Source organism: Anguilla rostrata, chromosome 7 (genome assembly GCF_018555375.3).
Source record: "Anguilla rostrata isolate EN2019 chromosome 7, ASM1855537v3, whole genome shotgun sequence".
Classification (NCBI taxonomy): domain Eukaryota; kingdom Metazoa; phylum Chordata; class Actinopteri; order Anguilliformes; family Anguillidae; genus Anguilla; species Anguilla rostrata.
The window spans coordinates 8,410,944-8,436,122 of record NC_057939.1 but is presented as its reverse complement, the minus strand read 5'-3'; the positions used below and the strand labels follow the sequence as shown (position 1 = coordinate 8,436,122).

At 45.9% G+C, this 25,179-nt stretch overlaps 1 protein-coding gene across 2 annotated transcripts; it reads right to left on the bottom strand.

Moving 5' to 3' along the window:
- Positions 1 to 3,209: 3,209 nt before the first annotated feature.
- Positions 3,210 to 23,457, bottom strand: mkln1 (muskelin 1, intracellular mediator containing kelch motifs). 2 transcript variants are annotated; one of them, XM_064342632.1, is made up of 18 exons: positions 23,301 to 23,457; positions 20,463 to 20,532; positions 19,011 to 19,153; positions 18,057 to 18,145; positions 17,374 to 17,483; positions 16,175 to 16,367; positions 15,460 to 15,537; positions 15,053 to 15,118; positions 14,699 to 14,811; positions 13,659 to 13,871; positions 11,623 to 11,844; positions 10,584 to 10,713; positions 7,435 to 7,582; positions 6,868 to 6,982; positions 5,785 to 5,924; positions 5,074 to 5,176; positions 4,577 to 4,631; positions 3,210 to 4,029 (listed from the first exon to the last, which is right to left on the bottom strand). In XM_064342632.1, exons 1-18 carry the CDS (start codon positions 23,390 to 23,392, stop codon positions 3,908 to 3,910), a joined length of 2,202 nt encoding a protein of 733 aa, XP_064198702.1. In that variant the 5' UTR covers positions 23,393 to 23,457; the 3' UTR covers positions 3,210 to 3,907. The 2 variants fall into 2 exon arrangements, with proteins under 2 accessions (XP_064198702.1, XP_064198703.1); XM_064342633.1 differs by lacking the exons at positions 18,057 to 18,145; positions 19,011 to 19,153; positions 20,463 to 20,532; positions 23,301 to 23,457 and having other exon boundaries at positions 16,175 to 16,370.
- Positions 23,458 to 25,179: the final 1,722 nt, after the last annotated feature.

Here is a 25,179-nt window from a genome sequence, read left to right as displayed (position 1 = left end):
ACTTCTGTTAAGAGACAACCCTCTTTTTATATAACGGACAACTGAATCCATAAGCGTCACCAGTGGCAAATGGCACTCAAAGCTTAAAGTCTGGAATGGACACCACACTTAAAAAGACCCTACCCAACCCTACGCCCTCTAATACAAGTCTTTCCGCATGTAACTGCATAGGTAGGTCCTCATTTTCAAGCAAATAAATCGTGTGGAAGATACAATATTTATGCGTTAATGCCAGTATGCATTTATTTAACTGGTTTAAAAAAATTCAGGCCATTTGTGGTCACCTATACTTGACAAATAAAAGGCAGGATATATATATATTTTTTTTTTTTAAAGAGAAGGAAACCAATACCCTGATGCTCCAAGACTTATGAGTGCAAAACACATGTGCATATACAGTACACAGGAACAAGGGTACAGATGGAACTCCACCCATACAAGCACACAAACACACACACGCATACATGCTATGCGCAGCTGCTAAATCTATCTATCTGACTGTGTATTCCTGTCGCTCAGTGTAAACAAATGTACATTTGTCTCCCCTAACAACAAAGGGGAGCAGCCTAACGAGAGGGCCTCTTCCTGTGTTGTCATCGCAGAGTGCATGGAGAGTATTCTTTCGTTTGGTCGGTTTCAGACAGATGTGCGTGGAGTTTCGAACGACAAACTGAAACTTTTTTTTTTTTTTTTAATGTTTCTGTTCCAGCTCTGGGGATGCACACTTCCTGTCTAAGATCAGAATAGCTTAGGGCTCAGGTTGGTGGCCGGCTTTGCGATAATCAAATTACAAAACAATAATTATAGCAGAAATATTTTCGTGGAATTCATCACCCACGCAGTGCTTGTGTTGGTGTGGGGGCTCATTCTGCGTGGTTTACTGTAAAACATGCAAAAATAAGCTCATAAAAAATGTTCAGACAAGAATATTCTCATCGGCACAATATTTGCTACCTCATTACCTAATAAGCTACTGACTGGACAGGCGGCCCTTGCATGGATCTTCTGCCATTTGTTTTTGCATAAGATGCGCAAGTCTTGAATTATTACGATGTTGAATGGAACAATGTAATGACTGAGGAGGTAGCCTGGTTTCAGCACGGATTGGTGGTGATTTTTAGTTCGGCAAAGTCTTTCATTAAAATCAACATTAATTAACAACAGGGATTTTGCATGCTAACATCAGGGAGATACCAGTTTGCTCCTCCAACTTATTTTGACTGATGGCGAGTAAATATTTTGCATATCGTTGTTCCTTCTTCTGGTGCATAAATCTATTCTCGCCAGAGTACCATTCTCTAAAACTGGCTATTTGCATTGAATATCCACAAAACACATCTGCTCGACTGGCTTAATAGGAGTATGGTAACAATCATCCCCTACAAAACTCCACGATGTTGTACAGATTTACAAGCCAAAATTAATTATAGCGGATCACCAGGACCAATCCTATATAAGTAGTCAGATAGCATGATGTCTGAATGAGCGCAGACACACACACACACACACACATACACAAATTATTTTACACTTTCAAGGAACACTGAGAGTGACTAATTCATTCCCTAGCTTTAATATAGCCCATTTCTGTATATAATTTATATTACATAAGTTTATTATGAGTTCTCCCTGTTGCTTTGTGTGACTTCAGAAAATGTGTTTAATCTCTACGACAAACAATAAAATCATTCAGTCTCTTCCAAGTCTAATGTTACTAATTTATTAAGCTGAAGAATGAGTGTAGAATGTTTCACAATCTTTTGGTAATTTATTAATTATAAATGGAAAACTCACTCACAAATATATATATAGCACCCAGAACAAAACCATTTAAATTTACCTTAATTTACCTTCATTAAAACTGCTCACTAACTCACCAACACACTACAAGGTCAATTACACCACACTCCGTGACACCACTCCAGAATAGTCACAGAAAGTCCCATCAGTCAGTCTAAATTCAGCACAAGACCTTTCTTTTGTCTGCCTTTGAACTTAAAAAAAGAAAAGAATGTGAAGTTCAACCTAGATTTTGTTCTGCGCCTATGAGCGACTGGGACAAACCTCTGATGAAGCCACAGAACAAATGAACTACATTTCCCATCATCCCTCAGGTCCAGTTCTGGAGTTTCATCACAAATTCTACACTACGAGGCCATCATCGCTGCCTAAACCGAGCCACAAAAACAAACGCACAAGCCAAATTGTCGGTGGCACCGGACGCGCAGCGGGTTTTTGAGATGGGCTCATTATCGGGACACACCTCTGATAAAGCACGTCCTGTCACAGGACATCTTTTTTGGGGGTGGAGAAAAAGCACAATTGCACAAAAATAGCTTATACACCCGTTCGGTCCTCCTTCCAGGATGGGAAACGGTGAGACGCACAGAAACACGAGATTGCAGAGCGCTGCAGGTACAGGAGGCAGCAGACTCCTTCCCACTCTCTCCTCTGGAGAGAACCCCACTGTCTCTCTCAACGCATGCGGTCATTACTCTTAGAGAACCGGGTCCACAGCCCCTCCGGTCGCCACGCACGGGCACGCTCGCGCACGGGCACACTCGCACACGGGCACGCTCGCCCACGGGCACGTGCAAAGAGCCGAAGGCCTTCCGGCTGCCTCCGTGAGATTTCAGCCGCAGACTCGTCAGTCCTCCGCGCGTCCCGTGCCGAGCTCGGGGGGGGGGGGGGCGACGCGCGTGGCCGAAACCTTCATCGGGTACCCGACGGGTAGCCATGGCAACCTTACCGCCTCCCTTCGGAGCCCCGAGAAGGGCGGCGGGTGCACGGCATCGTGAAGCACTGGGATTTTCTTTGCACACACTCGGATGTGGTCGAACGAAATCTTAAGGAAAAGTGAAGGTAGTGTTCGTTTGCATTAGCTCTGTGATGCGTGCGCCCCCCCCCCCCCCCTCGCCCCCCCCACCCGTACTCCAGCACACCATGCGGGGTGTGGTCTCTCAATGCTTAAAGACGAAACACAAGCATTCACTTCATGATATATATACATATATATATATCACAGGGAAAGTGTGTGGGTCACTAATGACTTTTCTGACTACGTTAGAAGGGATTGCAAATCATAATTAGGAACTGAGAGCAAAAATGACCCAGCAACCGAGACCTATTGTAATCTATATTCAGGGCTGAAATAGGCAAGCAAAAAAAAAAAAAAGAAAGTACTTAATAATTATTGATTTTCAAGAAATACTGAAGCAAATGTTGGATTTTTAATCACATATTATGGAAGCTGGCAAAAAATAAATAGAAACCAGAAATCCACACAAAACGTACACACACAAGATTGTATGCAAGTGTGCGTGATTGTGTGCCAGTGAAAAATTATAACTGATAAATCGTGAACACGCGTGGTCGCACTCTGTGAGCGGAGGAGGCCCGGATTCAGAGGGAACGCAACGCGGCCAACAGAGCATCACCACTACCGTCCGTCAGTTCACCAGCAAAACATTAAAAAAAACAGTTTGGCGTTCGGTTGCACTGATGTATCAATTTCTTCCTCACCAACCATAGAAAAATGCACCTATAAAACAAATAAACAAATGTACACAACCCAAGCATATTTCTACTCAGAAAAGTACACTCGCTAATATGCTTTGTTTTCGTTTAGTTTTTTTTTTGCCTTTTGTTTTTTTTTTTGTTTTTTTTTACACCCCTACGATGACGCTCCCCCAGGCAAGGCCTTGATTACACTTTTTTTTTTTACAGACCTACAGAGGGAAGAATGGGCACGCAGTAAGCCAGCACCCACCGAACTAGCGTTTATAAAAATAGTTGTAGTTCCTATGAAATGAGTCTTAAAAGGTGCCGTCTGTCCCCTGCGCGGGGGACGTGGGGGTGTTGTCGCCGTGGCTACGGGGCAATGGGGCGGGAGGAGCCGCTGCGGCGGCTACAGGGTGATGAGGTCGACGAGGTTACCCTTCGGCGGGGTCATGCTGTCGGGGAAGAAGTTGACCAGCGTGTCGAAGAGCTGCGTCCGCTGGGCGTACGTCTGATCCACGTCGGAAAACCCTGGGAGACGGGGAGAGGTCGTTAGGGTCGTATCCACGGCGATCCGCAGCTAGCCACACAGGACGCACAGGCCAGCTGTCACAACCTGTCATCGCGTTACGATTTTTCACACATTCGGCAGTTATTCATTTCATTTTTAATTCAAAAAAGGACAGATTACTTCGGCCAGTCGTGTGCCACAGGTTCCACCGATACCTTTTAGCATAACGGAGTGCTTTAACCAATCAGCACGCTCCAGCCCCACATGCTGACTTTTCAGTATGAATAGTTTGGCAACGGGCAAAAGGGCGTTTCCCCATCCGCGCGTTCCCACGCCCACCGCCATCGGCCCGCCGGCATCCGCGTTCGCCAACAAAAGTACATCCATCGCCTCCAGAGGCGAAGATACGATCAGGCGTACTCCTCCTAGCGCTCATCGCGCGCGGGCCTGGGTGCGGCCTCTGCACGTCCGACCCACGATTCATCACATACCGCAGATTCCCCGAGTTAAGGAATGACACCCGTCTGTGCCGTACGCGGGGAAGGGAAGGAGGGCAGAAACACTCACCCAGAGGGATGAAGTCGGAGGAGGACTTGAACAGCGCCGAGGGCAGGAGCTGGAACTGAACAGGGAACACAAACACAGCTAAGGCATCGAACCGAACACGCGTTCAAACACCACACTGAACGCACCCTCTCCACCGTTTCACGCACGGACAGGAGAGAGAGAGCGGGACCCGAACCTCCGGAGCGAGTTCGGGCTCTGTGGCATGCAGCACGACAGTGTGTGAATGTTTCGGGTGCGAGAGACATCAGGGTATGTAACAATGCCGTGTGCATGTGCCAGGGTGCGACTTTCACATGCTTCCAGAGAACGGCTGTTCGGAGCGTAGGAGAGCATCGGAAAGCTCCTTCCTAACATTCAGGGGGGGCGGGGGAGTCTGTGTCCGAAATATTCTGTAACTTATCTGATGTTAATTTGAAGCACGTGGAAGCTTTTACACTCAGGATATACATACGGAATAGCCTACCACGGCTCACACAGCTACGGCAGACTGCGCTCACCTCCTTAGTCTCGTCCGGGTCCGAGTGGTCCACTGTGAGGGAGAGGTCATTCTGCAGGTACCTCAGCGCACTGAGAGGCTCTGTCATGGCTTTCTCTTCAAACCTGCGATTGAGAAACAAACACAAACTCTACTCTTTCCTTCCACCGCATTTTAAAGAGACAGTTCACTTTCTGTAGTTTTTAAAGTATTACTTCACTTTTAGTGTATGTTTTTTTTTATTGGATTACACACGATTGTGGGTCACAAAGGACACTTTCTCACCACCTGTCAGCTTTGACCTGGAAACATCATACTGCAGCACAAGCAAGCAGCTATGATGACACCCACAAATACCAGAAGATGGCAGCAAGCACAAACTGCCATAAAACAAAATGATGACAACTTCACTGGAAGGGCTGAATTTGACCACTAGATGGAGCCAGCCACATGGACAGAATTGACATAAAAATGTAACGATCTTTAAAGACTGTGCCGTGATCAATACATCCTTTCTGGATGGAGGAGCTTATAGTGTAGAAATACATAGGCGTAGTGCGATCACACCTGTAGCGCTACCTCAGCCGAATCTAGCGAGGTAGCGAATCTAGCGAATCTCTAGGGGTTTCGTCATACTTGATCCTGGTTATGGTTATACACTTTGTTGTACGTCGCTCTGGATAAGAGCGTCTGCCAAATGCCTGTAATGTAATGTAATGTAGCGAGGCCTTACCTGTACTTCCTGATGAGGTATCTGCAGTGGCGGAGAAGGTACTCCTTGGAGGGCCGACACAGTTTCAGGGACCAGAAGTCGTCCAGGCGCATCTTTGGAGAGCAGGATTTCCCAGGGTTTCCCCCGAACAGGTAATGCACCTGTAGAGACGACCCACAGCATGCATTCAGTAACCAACCCGAGGCGCTGCTTCCACTGAACACAAAAACCGCCAACATCGCCTCTACTGAACACAGTGAGACATTTAAACACCCCAAACATCTCTTCTCATGAACAGTCCTATATTTACAGAATCGCACACTTCTCTTACATTACATTACATTACAGGCATTTAGCAGACGCTCTTATCCAGAGCGACTTACACAACTTTTTACATGGCATTTCTTACATTGTATCCATTTATACAGCTGGATATATACTGAAGCAATTCCGGTTAAGTACCTTGCTCAAGGGTACAACAGCAGTGTCCTACCCGGGAATCGAACCTGCGACCTTTCGGTTACAAGCCCAGTTCCTTACCCACTGTGCTACACCCCTCTTACCGAATGTTATAATATTTAAACACTCCTGACTCCTCTCCCAGTGTCCCATAGTCCTATGCTTGCACAGCTCTTCTAAAGAACATTCCGGCGTTTTAACACACCGGCGGTGGCATACAAACCCAGCCAGCAGTCAGCCTTTCACACTCCATCCTGCACATGGGGAGTGTGAATGAGGGATAAGGGGCATGACTACAGTTCTGTATGTAACACAGCGAACGAATGAAGGTCACTGCTGCTGCTCTGTATGAATGAGTGAGTGGACGAAAGTGAGTGAATGAGGGTTAATACAGCAGTTCGTTATAAGAGAGTGAGTAGGAGCAGTGTGTATGAATGAGGGTTAATACAGCAGTTCGTTATAAGAGAGTGAGTAGGAGCAGTGTGTATGAATGAGGGTTAATACAGCAGTTTGTTATAAGAGAGTGAGTAGGAGCGGTGTGTATGAATGAGGGTTAATACAGCAGTTCCTTATAAGACAGTGAGCAGGTGAGCGTTATTACTGCAGCTCGTATGAATGAAGGTTAATGCTGCCGTCCTTGCTGACCTTGTGCATCTCATCATACACCAGCTGGTGGGCAAACCGGGGACAGGGCTCCTCCTCCTGCGCTGCCTTAGAGGGGTTCTCCTTCACGGTCTGATCGTTCTTATAGACACACGACCTACGGAGAGACACACGCAAGCCAGCTCGTCACTCCTACAGTCAACAACCTACAGAGGAGGTTATTTAATATCTATGACACAAAAGTCATAGATATTAAACGTCCCCGCTTCTCCCACACACGCACACACAGGACACACACACGCGCGCGCACACACACAGACACACCCCTACAGACACACACAGTACGGGGACCCCTCCTCTCTCACTGGCTGCTCCGGGTGATATCCTAAACACACACACACATGCGCGCGCGCACGCACGCACACGCACACACAGGACACAGACACACCCCTACAGACACACACAGTACGGGGACCCCTCCTCTCTCACTGGCTGCTCCGGGTGATATCGTAAACACACACACACGCACGCGCGCGCACGCACACACACGCACAGACACAGACACACCCCTACAGACACACACAGCGAGGGCACCCCCTGCTCCCTCACCAGCTGTTGCGGGCGATGTCGTAGATCCAGAAGGAGTTTCGGACGTTCTCCTCGCGCTTGTCCTTGTCCTTGCTGAGGCCGGACAGCACGTGGATCTCGTTCAGCTCGGGGTCGATGGTGGCCCGCTGGGTGAAGCCCGTCATGGGGACTGAGGAAGAGCGGGAAAGGGGGGGGGAGGAGGAGGAGGATGAGAGAGGATGAGAGAATGGTTGGCAACGGAGGGGGGAAAAAAGCAAACAAAAATAAACAGGGAAAGGAAATTGAAGTGCTCTGAGAGTACTTTCTTGGAAAAATATCAACACCGCACCCATCGCTGTAATCAGTTTATTCGTACCTAGACACAGACTGGCCTAGAAATTTTATTTTAGGTTCTCTTAAAAAATTTTTTTTAAAAACCTCTAACAGAAATTAAACCCAGGAAATTGTCTGGCTCACCAAAGAAAGCCCAATACCCACCCGTTTCAGACACCACTCCCCACCAAATTCCCATTAAATAAACTATCATTTTCCTTCTAATCAATTTTCACACTAATGGGTATATCACTGTATCTGAGGCTTCGGCAAATAAACATTAACAATGATAAAAGAAAGTCAATTATTGCTTTTCAAAGAGCCTTCAAAACATGCCCATTTTAGGCACCATCATTTGATTTTCAATTCACAGAAGAAAGTACAAGAGAACAATAAATGGCGACATTTATTTTCCTCCAATGGGTAAACAGGGCAGTCCAGGCGATTATGGGAACACTTCTCAGGGCTTTCCAAAATTAATTCTGCTCTCTGCCTTTCAAGAACGAGGTGTGCCACAGCACAGCATAATGGGCACGGAATAGGGTTGCAGGTTTGATTCCCAGGTGGGCCACTGCTGTTGTACCCATGAGCAAGGAGGAACTTAACCTGCATTGTTTCAGTATATATCCAGCTGTATGAATTCATACCACATAAAAAATGCAACAACAACAAAAAATAATTGTGCAGGTCGCTCTGGATAAGAGCTTCTGCTGAAGGTCAGTAATGAAATATCTGTTTCCACCCTCCCTCTAGGGCCACTGGTAAACGAGAGAGAACAAACACCTCTGTCTCAGCCTCCGCTCTCGTAAGCAGCCTCGTCTCAGCGGTCCCGTTAAAGCAGGAAAGAAATACACCGCGTTACATAAACGCTGATCATTTCCTAGGTCAAAGGCTGCAACAGGCAATGACCCAGACTTCAACCGCAACAAAAGAACTGCTCCTGTTCCCTTGAGCCACACCGTCTCTCTGTATTTGGCATTTGTGTTGTTTATTGATCATATTTAGACAGCCGTTGGTAGCATTGTGAGATTCCAAAAGAGCCTAATTTCAAAGAACAAAAATGAAAATATAATATTAGCTTGCGCGGCAAAAAAAAAAAACATTTTGATCAGAACGCCAAAACGTTATTTCGAACTTATTTCATCCCACTATTTTAACCCGCTTTGGTTACAAGTGTCATAAAACTATGAACAAAACACACATTCATTCTGTTTTTATGGTTAGTTGGGACAAAAGTAGTTCCGAATGCAAGCGAATAAGTGAAAATTCAGATTTCGAAACTTCTTGCGTTCCAAGGATGTAGCATTCCACGGGCTAGCGCACGCCTCCGCGTCGTCAGCGCGATCCGTGGGCTGACTTTCCGTAAACGTCTCACTTCCTCCTCTTTTACTTCGCGACGGCGCTGGCGGCGGGGCGTGTTTCTCAGCCCGCTAAACGGTCGCGCGCTCTGTCTGAACCCGGGGACCTGCTCTGATCAATTAGACAGCACCGAGACCCAGGAGGCCCCGGAGAGAGAGAGAGAGAGAGAGCGAACCGAGTGAACCATAACGCACTGTTCAGCCTTATTTAGGTCACAGTGTTCACGGCAGCGGAAGAGAGAAACAGGGAGAAGGAGGGAGGGGGAGAGAGAGAGAGAGAGAGAGAGAGTGACAGTGAGAGAGAGCCAGAGAGAGAGAGAGAGAGAGAGACAGGAGACAGAGAGACAAGGAGAGAGAGAGAGAGAGAGCAGAGAGAGAGAGAGAGAGAGACAGAGAGACAGAGAGCGAGAGAGAGAAAGCCAGAGAGAGAGAGAGAGAGACTGAGCACATTCTGGCATGGCTTGCAAACTGCCATAAAGCGCAAGGCCAGGGGGGGGGAGAGTAAAAATGAACCAAAACAATTCCAAAGAAACATTTCATTCCTGGAATCTGAGGCAACAGACTTTTTCCCAAAAGTAGACAACTTGTTGAAATTCCTGCCCACACCTGTTATTAATTAGCCGACAACCAATTCATTCAGCGGTAGCCATCTATTGGCTGGGGGCTCGGGTGGGTTCTGGAACAACAGTGGACCGGAACGAGGAGTAAACAAGGGCCCGGAAAGTTCCGAGCCCCGGCTCGGAGGGTCGGGACCGATAGAGCCGTTTCCCCGCGGCGGCGGGACGGCCTCGCTGCATTATTCATGAGCTCCTTCCTCCCGCGAGGACCCGCCCCCGCCGCTGACGCCGCCGGCGATTTCACTCCCGCATTCTTCACATTCTGTGACCTGCTCGTGCGACTGAGAGGCGACCAGCGCACCCGTTAGCCTGGGCCCGAGACGAGGTCGACCCGCCACGAGGCTCAAACACCCCCCCCCCCTCCAAATTCCAGCATTCGGGCTGGAATTTCCTCTCCTGGAGCTCCTGTCTTCCGACATATTTTTTCCCTGTACGGAGGACAGCCGGGACTGTGGAGGTGGAAACGCGGCGCGTCCTTCGGGTGGAAAGGCGGGGATGAACGCGCGCTGGGCTTCCGACCGCCATTTTTTTACCGATTCATTTTTACGAGCACGGTGCGGTTAAAAAGGCCCCCCCCCCACGTCACCACAAATCGTTGTAATATGTGTCTGCCTAGCACAAGGGTCAAGCAGATAGACTGGACCACAATATAATGACCTGTCCCGGGTTAAAGCCAGCCTTGAAATATCGCACTACCTCAAACGCGCTGACCTGGGCCACTGAGGACTGCTCCCATTGGCCAAACCAACACCACACCAATCACCACCATGACTCTGCTCGGGAGGTTTTCCAATTGAGTACAGCGGGAACTCTGCCACACTCGACCTTTGACCTCTCGTCAAGCGCAAAAGATGGTGCGGCAAAGTGGTGGCGTTCGCCTCACCCATGCCGGAGTCCTTTTTGGTTCCGTCCGAAATGATCTCCACGTGGTCGCCGTCCACATCGTAGCTGAAGAAGTCGTTCAGGTACGTCTTGGACCTCTGGCCGCCGAACACGTACAGGCATCTGTTTCTCTGAGGAAGGTATGGAACAGGACGATGAAGTTCGACATGATGGAAGGGCTGGTTTTAGCTTAGCCGTATCAAGCGTGAAAATGGAATCTGGTACACGTTTGTGCATTACATGTTTCTACATCACAGAAGATGATCTGCTTAAGTATTCACGGCGTTATAAAAGTTTCGCCGATGCTGTATGCTGTTACTTTGTTTTTTTTGTGGGTTAGTGTTCACTCCATTTCGAAAACACTGCGGTATTCCAGGAACAACCCTGGGGCTTTTCCGAGAACGTTCCATTTACTTGGTGAACAATTTTGTTTTTTTATTTGTTTCCACATTTGAGCACGACGAATAGCAATGAAAAACAGCCCATGGGGGTGGTGGGAAGCATTAGAAAGCAGCTAAGAGGAAAGGGAGATTAAATTGGGGCGGGAACAACAGTTTAAGGACCGCTGCACCACACCATGGATAGGGCTGAGTGCATAAGCAGCTAGAAGTGACAACATAATGGTGTTTTTCCTCTCCAAGAAAAACCACCCCTGTGTTTCTGAGTTCACACAGCTGTGCCCAAGGAACAACAATGACGTGTTGTCTGGAATACCATGCAGCGCCCCACATGCAGCGGTCACCTACGTACCGCGCAGAACAACGCGCAAGGGCCAATGCGCGACTGTGACTTGCATAGTGCAACACACCACACGTTGTGTGACTGTGACTTGCGTAGTGCAACACACCATACGTTGTGCGACTGCCACTTGCGTAGTGCAACACACCATGCGTTGCGCGACTGCCACTTGCGTAGTGCAACACACCATACGTTGTCCGACGAGCGACTGTGACTTGCTAGTGCAACGCAGTCGCAACTGCGATTTGCTGCGTCTGCTGCGCATGTACAACTTTTAGGGGCAATGCGCGACTGCGACTCACCGTGTGGAACAGCATGCAGTGCCCGATGCGCGACTGCACGTCCTCGGGGCCCGCGTTGCAGGAGTCCTCCCGCAGCAGGCGCCATGCGGCGGCCTGGCAGTGGTAGGCGTACAGGCCGCTGAACTGCGGGTCCGAGGTGCGGCTGTCCTCCACGCTGCCGTTGCAGGTCAGGATGCGCCCGCCGAACGTGTAGATCATGTGCTTCTCCGAGTCCATGCACATCTGGCGGAGGACAGGGGGAGGGAGCACAGAACGCGACACGTCAGCGAGGGTTTCAGGGTCCGGGTGGAAATCGCATTAAAAAAGTACAAGAACTTGGCTCGGAACCAATCCTCTTAAAAAGTTGAAGCAATTGTTTCCAAAGCCCCAAAGTTGCTTATGACCGCTGATTAGCTGGTAGGCCTCAGTGTGGGGGAGCACAACAGCCATGGGAAATCTCTCTGTTTCATTTTCGTAAACCAACCACATAAAAATAAAAAACAAGACGCTTCATCTTCATCATCAAACCTTTTTTTAAAATATTTTGTGTCCTCTATATTTTTAAAACAACGTCTCTATTTTTCCCCCGTGGAAGACAAATGACCAGCTCCACACACAAACAGATGCACACAGACACAAACACAAACAGATGGACACAGACACAAACACAGAGACACACACACAGACGCACACAGCAACGCGTGCAGACACACACAGAAACACAGACGCAAGACACAGACACAAACACAAACAGAGACGCACACAGAGACATACACACACCGACACATACACAAACAGAGACGCACACAAAGACGCACACACAAACAGAGACGCACACAAAGACGCACACACAAACAGAGACGCACACAAAGACGTACACACGGACAAAAAAAACAAACAGGAAGCCGGAGCACTGGCAAACAGCCCCGTCTGCCTCCTGGGCCGGGTAGCAGAGCCCCGCCCCCTCTGGTGCCACCAGGGCAGCGTGTTCCCATTACGCTGTTCCCAGAAGAGCACGTTCCAGCTCTGGAGAATTCACAAACAGCCCAGGCTCAGCGCACCACCGGCGGGGCAGCAAACAGGTGCTGGGGCTCTGGTATGGCACGGGGCCAAAGTCTGTACTCCGCCCCCCCACCTTTTTCCTGTGTAATAACTTTTTTCTTGTTTTCCAAGAATTCACTAAGCTGCAAGATAAAGACATTACTCACTTTTTTTTTTTTTTTTTTTACAAGACATTTAATTTCCGTTTTATTAAGTCTGAGATAAATTATTTATTTATTATTAAGTTATTTACAAGTTCTAAATAATAAATAGGTTATTATGCTGAAGCATGCAAGCTGGGTTCCTGAAAAGAAATATCTGTTCTGTGTAGATGCTTGCTGTAAGTGCACTTCTGACTTCACTTCTTCCCACAAAATGGCTGCACCCGTGATAGGTTAAAATGTAAAATGTTAGTTATGCAATAAACCCACTGTACACATGACCAGCATAATATCCTCCTGCTGTGGGTTGTATAAGAACTTTGCTGTGTTCAGGATGAAACAAAAGGAAAAAAAAAAGGAAAATGTCAACTGAATTAGATTTTATATAACAGCATTAATTTCTTTGGTTCTTGTACAGTACAGTATACAGTACATGTACGGTATAATTAGGGGTGAATTTAAATATGTGTGCATGTGTACACTATTTGATTGAGATCCTCTTTTGCGCGATGTTTCAATGTGCGAGTACACCTAGCCGGCGTTCTACCTGATGGTTGAACATGAGCTTGGGGTTTTTTGGGGGGGGGGCAGGGTACAGGAGCTCTACCTGATGGTCGAACACGAGCTTGGGGTGTGGGGGGAGGCGGGGTGCTGGCGCTCTACCTGATGGTTGATGACGAGCTTGGGGTTTGGGGAAGGGTAGGGAGGCAGGGTGCAGGAGCTCTACCTGATGGTTGATCACGAGCTTGGGGTTTGGGGAAGGGTAGGGAGGCAGGGAGACGTCGCTCTACCTGATGGTCGAACACGAGCTTGGGGTTTGGGGAAGGGTAGGGAGGCGGGGTGCTGGCGCTCTACCTGATGGTCGAACACGAGCTTGGGGCCGCCGTCGGCCGACGTGTCCTCGCTCAGCAGCGTCCAGGCGTTGGCGTCGATGTCGTAGCGGTAGAAGTCGCTCTTCAGGGACTTGCTGTTGCGGACGGAGGAGTCCAGGTAGCGGCCCAGCGTGTAGATCTGCCGCCGCTGCGAGTCGATGCACATCTTGTGGCAGGAGCGCGCGCTGGGGCCGCTCTGAGGAGAGGAGACACAGCGACCGCTGACTAACAGAGGCCAACTCTCCATTAGCTTTATTAGCAACTGCTGTTAGCGTTATTAGCATCATTATTAGCATCTTTATAAGCCATTATCTGGGAATTTACGGAATATTATTTGTACATGTATACAAATACATAGACAGATACATAATATGTTGCACTTTATTAGCGAATAGCTCAGAGGTAAGTACGATGTCTGGCAGTCGTGGAGGGTGCGTTCAAACCCCCCTGGGAATGTCGATGTGTCTTGAGCAAGACACCAACCCTAATGCTCTGGCGACTGAGAGGCATCAATTGTAAAGCGCTTGGATAAAAGCTATCATAAGCAGTCCATTTACCATTTACCATTTATTACTGCAGAAATGTTAAGTTTCACTCATATTTTGATAGAATAAATGGACTACAAAGGAAAGCTTAGTCAGGTAGTCAGTTTTGCTGTTCATCTCATGTTATCATTTTTTCCTCACGCAAATACAAAACAGAAAAAGGTAACTAGCAAAACTGACTACCCCCCCCCCCCCAAACTTTAGCCTGTAGTCCATCAAAATATTTTCATTTGCACCTAAAGCACTTTCGCCAAACACAAATTAGGGCTTGATCCCAGTGTAATTTTAGGATGCAGAAGCCTCAGCCCAGTTTTGTGATGGAGTGACAGCCGGAACGAGAGCAAGTGGCAGGAAGGAGAGAGGAAGATGCTCCAAATGCCTCTGCACTTGCAGCGTCATCACAAATCCCAGTGTTAAACTGTGTGCGCACGCGTGTGTGTGTGTGCGTGTGTGCATCTGTGCGTGAGGCTCCACACACCTCCTTCTCTGTATCTCTGGAGATGCAGACCCACTGGTTCTCCTGTACGCTGTAGGCCCAGAAATCCGCCAGGTCTTGAGTGCCGTCCCAGCCGCCAAACAGGTACACCGTTTCTGGAGAAGGGAAGAGGACATCTCACAGATGTACCAACACCATTCTCACAGTGGAGCTGAGCAGCATGGGGCATCAGACACCAGCACTTAACCACCGTCAGTGTTCGCCCTCCGATTTATTCGGTCACGTACACAAGGGGCCGATATCCACAGGAACACAAAGGGACAGAATCCAAGGGCTGTGCTGACGCATGAGGCCCCTGAAAATGCTGCCCCGGGTCAGTACCTCAGGTGCGCTCACCTGTCTGAACATCTATCACCATCTGATGGCCTCCCCTCATGCCTGGCCTGCTGTCGTCCCCGTCGCCTGAAGACAGAAAGACAGACAAACAGACAGAGATGAAGACAGATTTAAAAAAGGCACAGAGAGTGATGACCAAAGTAAAAGAGCAAAGGTGCACCGGGAGACAGATGGCCAGAAAAAAATACCAGACGGACAGATGGGGCAACACAGATTAAATAACTAGAGAGAAAGATTTCAAGCCTCTGTGCTACTGCTGTGCGATCCAGTTCAATGCCAGGGCTAATAAAACAACACACAATTGATCTTTCTTTGTACTTGGAACGAAAGAGGTCCTTCAAAGTCGTACAAAAGAACAGCTAGATATTGATTTCCTTAAGCGTTTCTTTCTGTCCTGTTTGTCTTACCTTTGCTGCTTTTGGGGATAATCTGACTCCATCTTGGCTTGTACTCCTGCTGGCTGATATAGTGGTTAAACAGACCATCTGGAAGAAAAAGGGAAATCAGATACATCTAACCCAAAAAGGCAAATGAGACCTCTCTGTAACTGCCCACAGGGAAGAGCACATGAGCCCAACTTCTGGGCTGAGCTCAGCCGGCTCCTCTGAGAAAGTGGAGAGGGAAATTAAAAGCAGGAGCAAGGAAGAGAGGGAGTGTAGAAGCAAGGCAGAGAAGGAGTGCAGGAGCAAGGCAGCGAGCGAAAGCAGTGAAGCGCAGGACTGAGAGAGAAGGAATGTGGGACATAAGAAAAGAAAGACGGAGGGAGATGGACACATGGTGCAGGAAGAAAGAAAAGTGGGACACAGGAAGTCAGGGGAATAGGAAGAGAGAGACACAGGAAGTGAGGGGAATAGGAAGAGAGAGCCACCGGAAGTGAGAAACAGGAAGTGAGGGCAATGAGCAGTATATGAGCCAGGGAGCACATGGGAAAGCCCACTGTAGACATTCTCATTGGTTCCTTCAGCAAGGGTTCGCCTAGCACTCCCTCACTTCCTCCAGCCTATCCCTACGTCTAAAAACGTCCGACGCACAAGAAAGGCTCAAACATTCCGATACAACATCTGGGCCCATATCGATACCTGGCGAAGCGAGGAAAGTTGGTCCACCAGTTTCTGTGGTTACCTCTCACGGCCTTGTCGATGAGCTCCTCGCAGGCGTCGAAGTCTCCCTTCAGCACCAGCTTGTCGTGCAGGTCCGTCAGCATTGGGTGCTCCAAGGCGATGCGCGTCTTCTTCTGCAGAGACTCGAAGGCCTCCGTGTAGTTGTGCTGCCGGAAGTGCTTCAGGCACAGGCGGATCGCTTCCTGTTCGCGGTACTACTGGAACACAAGGGGGAATGTTCGCGGTACTACTGGAACACAAGGCGGAATGTTCGCGGTACTACTGGAACACGATGTTCGCGGTACTATTGGAACACGATGTTCACGGTACTACTGGAACACAATGTTCGCGGTACTACTGGAACACAAGGGGGAATGTTCGCGGTACTACTGGAACACAAGGCGGAATGTTCGCGGTACTACTGGAACACGATGTTCGCGGTACTATTGGAACACGATGTTCACGGTACTACTGGAACACAATGTCCGCGGTAGTGCACAGTACAGCAGTCTCACTGCTACTCCCGTCAAGAGTTTCAAAGCGCCACACTCTACGGTCTCATGTTCTCAAGCCCAGAGGTACTGATTTAATCAACACGATAATGTCCTTCTGACCCATCGAGAAACCCAAGAGAAGGTAGGAGAACATGCGTGACGTGATTCTCAGCTCTCAGCTATTTTAAATGCAATTTCAATTTGTTCCTTTGTTAAACTAAACTATTTACAGCTCATTTTCAAGTCAAATCGGACTGAGATGCTACAAGCCCTGGAACACAGGCTCCTCATATCTACAGTTCAATGCTAACCACTCCTCCACTGCTCAGTGAACTTCCTGGGATTCAGATCCACATCTCTCTGATTTACTCTCTGAATTTTTTAACAGGAGTTGTAAAATTTTCAACCTCAAAGCACCAAAAATGACCACCTTGCAGCCAACCAACTAAATAAAAAGGTCCTTTTGTCATCAACAAACTCATTTATGGAAGGATGTCTAAACAGTGACATCATCACATTGTGGTTCTATAAAAAAAAGCATGGAGTCATTTTGGAAAAAACAAATACTTAGTCACGCCAATGATTACACTATCGCCAAGCGTATGCAAACCCAGACGTGTTTTATTTTACCTGAAATATGTAATTCACTAAATACGGAAACAAACAAAATATTTTTAAAGGAAAGAAATGACTCCTCGCACCATTATCGGCCTGACATCATGCCTACCTTGCTGTACCAGTTAAGGCAGGGCTGCACCACGTCTGGCTCGTCGATGCCGTGAAGCTCGATGTACCAGATGCTGAAGTTGAAGCTGGGTCCCCACGACATCAGAGGCACTGCGTGGAGGATGCGAGAGGACCATTAAAACTGCTTTAAAACCCCAATCTGTGCGTTACAGATAGACATGCCAGCACTTACATACAGCGCCACATTCAATATTCACATAACATGAAATCTCTTCGCACCAGACCAGGGTCAAATACATATTTGTTTTAGATTCAAATGCTTTTATACTGTACGCTTTACTGATCTTGTCTGGTTTATTGGAACCAATGGAATACTCTCAAAGAGAGCAAACCCCACCTTCTGGACATTTTGGCGGGCTCAATTACACCAGGCAAGATCAAAAGAGCACAGAAAAATACGTACCTGACCCAGGTCTGCTTAGCACACACTCTTGTCCAGAGAAACTTAAGGAAGTGAACAGTAATGCCCCTCCAAATAGCCACACACTGGTCAAAGAAGGTGGTTCAAAAACTGCTGGCAAACAAAAATTCTACTTCCTGTTACTTAAGGAGTACTTTACATACGAATGCACTCAGGAGCCAAGTTCAGTAACTGCCCAATCGCTCCCCATCACTCACGATTAGACACAGGAAGTTGTTTCTTTCCAGCGTGCCGAGACTCACCTATCTTGACAAATCTGCAAGGGAACATCTGCTCGTCGATCTTGTGTTTCAGCGTAAAGGTCTCCTTGTTGTAATCGTTCTTAAGGCCACTGTTTAGGGCGAGGGAAAGGAAAATGTCAAAGCAAATACAGAAGTGTCAGAGTGATAGCAGAGGTACATTACTTTGTGCTTACTTACACTGACACCCTGTCCACCGACAAGTACTCCCTCAAATCCTCCTACTTTCATAATCATTGGTCATGCAATGGTGACAACCTCCTATGAAAATGCTTAAATTAACTTCACTCATTCATTCATTCAGTGTGTGAATTAAAACACCTGGAGATTTTTGTGTTTTTGTGTTGATGCAGTAACTTATGTACACTTTATTTTAGTCTTTCGTGGGATCGTTTCTCCCATCTTGGCATCCTAGATGGACTGGCTTAAAATTTCTTAAAAACCTTCCCATGAAATTCTCAGTTAAACAAACATTGGTCCACCTCTTCTTATGTTATATCCTAGAGGGTGTCTTTTGTGAGCCATTCCATATGTAAAATAATGCTCATCTCTATACATGATGCTGAATTAACAACACTGGCTGGAATTACAATAGTTAAAAATAAACAGGTAAAGGTTATCTGTTGATATTAGCAAAATAATGAACAAACTGAACAAATCTACATCCCATGCAGGGTTTTAGAACACAACCATCCTGGTGACTAGCGTAGCGTCTTGCCACAAAACAGATTCCAAAGACAGTCAAACTTTCTGCGCCAATATTTATTTACACAAGAGTAAAAAGTCAGAGTGCCCGCAGTGTTGTTCAGACGCCCCACAGGCTGCACTCACCAGACCGTGAAGAGGAACATCACACAGTTTATTGGACGACAGTCTCATATTTGTCCTGTTCCATGTCCAAAGGTCCCCGGGTTATACAGTACACAGTCTCCCCCCCCCCACGGCCTACACACTCACCTGGACAGCAGTTCTGTCATGTTTTCTTCGCTCATTCCCCCGAAAACCTTGAACTTCTTCAGGTTGCACACGTGAGTCTTCTCATACTTCCCGAATGTGATGCTCTGCACAATCGCCGGCCTTTCCAGTTTTAAAATTAAGTACTAGAACGATTACGGGGGGGGGGGGGGGGAACAGAAAAAAAATTTGAATTTCACCCACTATTGTGCAGGAATATTGCTTAAATACCCTCTTGAGACATGGCAGAAAAATAATTTGAAGTATCCTACATTTTTTTGACATAATACAACTGCCTTGAATGATCATTTTTTATCATTTAAAATTTAAATGATATTTTCAAAAATATTTTTAATTTTATTTCTATTGAATGTGCCATATTAGTGTAGGTTTCAGCACAGCAGAAATGCATGATTTAGGGCTTAAGTCCCGTGTCCTCAACAGGGGACAAAAATGAATCGCCAGGTCTTAGGAGAATATCAATATTTAATTATATAATGTGTTCTAATGTTTAAATAATTCAATATATACCTTTCTACAGGCTCTGAACTATTTTACGGAGGACACATCATCAAACAGTTCAGTTCAAATGATAAGTCCCTTGGCCATTTACCAGACATGTCACTAGTTAAGAGGGCTATAAATTAGCCTAATTACTGAAAAGGGACATGGGCTTTGAGGAGGGAAAAAGTAAAGCGCACATGAAAGCGCTCAATGTGGCCTGTGGTTTCCTTTTAAGGAGGCCCGAGTCGTGAATCATGGTTGGGTTTCTGGGGAAATGGGGAACCTGCTATCTGGCAGAGGGAGCAACCCTGGGTCAGGCAGCAAGTGTCGCAACAAACCCAAAAGGTTAAAGGTCAAAGGTTAAAAGTTCTTCGCAATATCTCTTTTTTTCATTTGTCCAATGGTGCAATTTCACCATCTCATGAAACGAAACATCGATGTTTAAAGTTTTGAAGACCAAGGCTTTTCATCAAGGCCTCAAGCCCATTCAATTGTGACATGTTTAACGGGTTTTTGAAAATCTGACATCAACAATAATCCTCCATTCACCAAAGAAGCTGACAATTCTGGTCCAGTCACGTACAATGCTACTAAGAGAATAAAATGTAAAGCAGTTTCTGAGCAGATAAACTCTGCTTGTTCATTTTATGATAAGGAACTGAGATACGGAGCCTGAGCTTGCCAGTTAAATACTCAAAAAATGTGCCAAAACTGAACAACCTTCAGAAAAACGTACGGAAGTAGCAATTCTGAACATCCACCACTGAATGCAATGACTTCACATTTACCAGAAATTATTAATAACGAAGAGCGCGTGACCGCCCACTGAACCTATCTTTGTCACCAGTCAGGTTTAGCCTTTCTGTAAAGCCGTGCAGACGTCACGGACAGCTGCGTGTCGCTGGTGAACAGGCAGGGAGCGCACGCCGTTTACACTGTCGGTCTGATTACCTGTGGCGGGTAGTTGCTCTCAGATGACCACCTGGAAGACTGGTCATTGGGTTTGTCCACCAAAATATTCCTGAGAGAAAAATTCAGGGAAAGGGCTATCAGTCCCCAGCAAGTGCTGACCTAACCAAAACAGAACCACTCTGGTAAAAAGAGGCTCTAAGTAACAGGAGGGCAGCATGGTTATAGAAAGAGCAAAAGTTTGTGTGACATGAACAGAGCTCCTGTGGTTAAAATAAAAGCAGATGATGGAGTAACAAGAACAGAGGCACGCGGTTAAAGCAACAGCTTCTGTAGTTTCAGACAGTGCATGCTTAACATGTAACAACAAGTGTTTCACATTGAATAGGAAGCCATATTTATTCAATTTAGCAAGTCTCACTCAAATGAATGATTACAGCTTGCTAAAGTTTTGCTGTAAGAGAATAGCTGCAGTTTTAAGCAAATGAAGCAGACAACTATATCGATACTGTATCACAGAAGAAAGTATCGCAATGCCCGGGTATGCTATGCTATATTGATTTGTGGGCAGACACTGCAGTTTAAGTACGGGCAGATATTTTTGTAACAGTAACAAAGCTTGTGTGGTAAAATCGGAAAAGAACCGTGTGTGTAAGACCCATGACTCCAAAAAGCAGTCCCATTATTAGACACGACTAATTCGAAATGCAGACCCCAGACAGAAATAATAGACAAGCTTGAAACCACAATAAAGATGGCTTTCTTTTTTTAACATGCATTGACTACTATACACATGCTGATGGACATTTACAGGGCAATGGTTCTGACAACCTGCAAAAAGAGACACTCCCAATTAATCAATCAATCACTCAATAAATTAATGAATACATAAATGTCAAGGGTAAGGGGTAATCCCCATGGTACCTCCCCACAGAATGCCTGGTTATACACAAAGTACCAGGGGTCACAAGGATTAGTAACCGACCCCAGCGGGTCACATGATCTATTGCACGCTTATTTTTAGACAATGCAAAATATCTGCTGTTGGGACCGGAGAGATAGCTACAGCCTAGACATGCACCTCATAATGAAGTCTCATTCTGCATTACGTGTTCATACTGCGCCAAACCCCGTGATTGGATGGAGTGATGCTTGTAATCAGGGCCGCCGACATGGGGGGGAACACCGGGTCAGCTGTCCCGGGCCCTGGGTCAAGGGGGGGCCCAAAAGGACCCTCTAACCTTTAAATAATCTGCTGGAATAATTTGTCAAAAATACCTATTTGTGAAAACTTTATATAGTATTTCTGAGTCACTTAAAAGCTTGTTATATGTCTCAGTTTATTGCTGTATTTCATCTTTTGCACACGGCGGGTGGGGGGGGTTGGGGGGCATTTAAACTTGAGCCAAGGCCTCCCAGGACAAAGTTTGATAGTGTTGACAATTTTACTTTCAGTTTTGCCTTACGCACTAATTGCCAAAAATCCCTGGAAGCAATCCAGTCTAGCTCCCAGCGTCGTTAGCATCGTGGAATACCTAGTTTCCCTGAATTTTCCATGCAAAACTGATTTTAAATTTAAATAAAAAATAATTTATTGAGCCGCCAAGTTAACCTGCTACTGTTATGAGACGGTCATCGACCAAAGCGATGGGCGTCGCCAAAAGAATCTTTCGTGAAACCACAGAAAGATTTTAACACGCCTGACCTAGCCTCTGTACAGATTAAAAACATGACAACAAAGCTTCTCTGCAAATCGTCGTGCTTTCATTGTATATTCAGGCCAATTTCTGAAACGCATACTGTGCTAACGTTAGAAAGTATTCCGTCAAAATGGATGCAACATGCGAATGTCAGCGCTTTGAATGTAAAGCTCGCCTGTTGGTCCCAGCCAGACTACATTATCTGATTTGGGTACTGTTGGCTAGCTATTCTAGGAAGCAAATAATCATTTGATTTTCCAGCAATATCAAAACATAAAAAATCACACCAAGTGTAATCACTGATCGAAATAAATACGTTTGAAATGCACACAGCATTTTGAAAATGGTAAGACTGAGAATGGCTAACGTTAAACAATATCTTTTCATACGAACAGAAAGCGAGTATAGCTAACGAACTTGGATTACTTTGGCTAGACTAATGTTATGAAGTTGATGATTCTGGCGATGTCAAGCAAGCTCATTACTAGATAACTTACGCAACCAACTTGTGCTGGTGAATTACTGCAACAACGTATTGATAACTGCTGAAAACAGCCTCTGGACGAACAGACGAGAAGACAGAGGGATACAGACAATACACTAGCTAACGTTAGCTAGCTACATAACTCAGGGATGATGTCCTGCAAAACATCCACGTTAGTCTACCTAGCCTAGCTGGACAGTCTAACGTTAGTCTAGCTAAATTCGCGGTGCATAACGTTACATTGACTAGACAGCTTGATTAGCTCGCTAATAACATTAAGAGTATCGAAAGAAAAAATGGATGAAGTGCGTAACGGTAGAACAATCTGTAATCGCTCGACAATGTTTATATTTGTGATTCTGGCCTAGCGAGGCTAGCCTTCTTATCCTCGCAACGCCTTTTAATAATGAAGCGGATTTCAGTATCACTAGTATTACCCGCAAGATAGATTTGTTCAGATTGTCTGTGTAAACTTTTCATATCAATAGTTTGTATTTATAGTGTTCGCAACGGGCATTTGGTGCGTGCATTGTTTTCGTTTAAACAATTTGAGCGGATATATTAGCCTGCTAGCTGGCTAGCTCCGGATCACCTAGGCCAATTATGGAATATTCCACGGCATCGCAGCCATATCGGACACCTGCGTTAACAAACAACATACAAGTAAACGAGGTGAGCATGAGAAGCTTTACTCACTCTGGTAGATATGTTGAGGAGTAAGAACTCCATTTAAAAACACTGTACGAAAGCACTCTGTTCTCTGGAACGGCCGCCATCTTGTTGCACATATTACGACCAGCAAAGATGCGAGGGGGCGGGGGAGGAAGGGCGGCGGAGGGGAGGGGAGGGGAGGGGAGGAGAGGAGAGGGGGGACTGGCTGGCTGGATGGATGACATCTAAAGTGGCAGTCTGCCTTTTCCAGAATAGCGTACTTCGGTCGTCCTGTGGTTGTTTCAGCGCTCAGTCAAGGTCAGCGGGGAAACGCAGGTAGCTTGGGAACTAGGCTACACCAAGGTCACTCCACGGAATGCCAATGTGATCAGTGAGGTTCCCACATTCTAAAATTTGTCTTGACAAATCTTTCAGCGACGAAATCAACTAGCTGATATTTGCTTAACTCCACATTTGACGAGATTGCATTAATATTCAGCTGCGCATTTCTTCACTGCGACAGGGCCAGCATTCATTCGCTGTATGATAGAAAGAGACGCATAATTCAACTCAGTTTACTTGTTTACTTGTTTGTCGCTTGTCACAAAGGACCAACAATGTATCATAGCGCTAATTCTGGGCCCAGGCCCCGAAGAGAAAGCCAAAGGCTTTCCCGATAAACTGGCCTGTCTGAGAGACAAAATTAAAATAGGTTCAGATTTGTTAAATCGTCTATTTGAAAAGCAAAGTGCTCGCAAACGTACACGTCATAATCATATAGCCTACTAGTGGGGTTGCAGATCGACTACATCAGTCAACCTGTCGAATTGATCACATAGGGAAGCATGCGTACATTTTGCCATTTTGATTTTAACAGCAAAGTAACTGGCATTTAAACTTAAGTGGCACAGGCTACAGACAATCAATGACGTTTTGCTCTTATGAGATGCTTCCAAAATACAAATTAGAGCATCAATCATGAAAAAATAAAAGAAAAACACATTTGTATATATTTTACCTGTTCTCTTCACAGTTTGAATCCCTCCAATTGTGTTTGACCCAGTATCTTTCTTACAACCTATTTTTCCATTGACAACTTATGATTTTAATTTCCGTTAAAACATTGTGCATTTGGCTGGTCATTAACCTGAACTGTTTCCGACTGTTAAAATGTACTGAGCTATTTACAAATTCACGGTTCCGTGTGTGATGCTGTATTTAAAACAATAAAAGATCTCATACAATTACATTTTGCTATTCACTTTAAACTCGTCTGCTAAATGACTAAATTGTAAATTCTAATTGTTTATAAGGCCTATGGCTTTACCTTTGTTCTTCTTATAATTATTATTGTCGTGGTCGTTGTTATGGTAATTTTTAATAATAATAACAACAGCAACAGTAATAATAATTCGTTGTGTCACGTGCCTTTCTCTGCCGATATTTTACTATTTTTGAGGTGATCTGATTGTCACGCTTAGGTCATGTATTTTCACTCTGTGTGTATACGCATCATCTCCTGGTGGTGACTAATACTGAGTCTGACACCATTGCATGACATGGGAGGGGATATGAAGAGCCTAGGATGACCTAATCAGACTGTAAGTGTTCATGACATTGTGTTTCAGTAAACTACTATAAATTCACTAGCATCCAGCATTCTGAATTACTAGTAATGGCAATTAAACAGACCTGGTTGATATGGATATTATATAGATCAACTTAAAATTTATTATCTTTAAACATGTTTGCTTAGTTATTTATGGCTGCAAAATCGTCTCTTTTTTTTTTTTTTTTTTTTACTAAAACTTACATTAGCCTGCATAGCTGGTCGTTACTTCGTTTATTTTATTTTTACTGTGATTGTTTTTTTATTTTATTTTCATGTTTAGGAAGAGGGTGTGTTCGTGCCATTACCTACAGG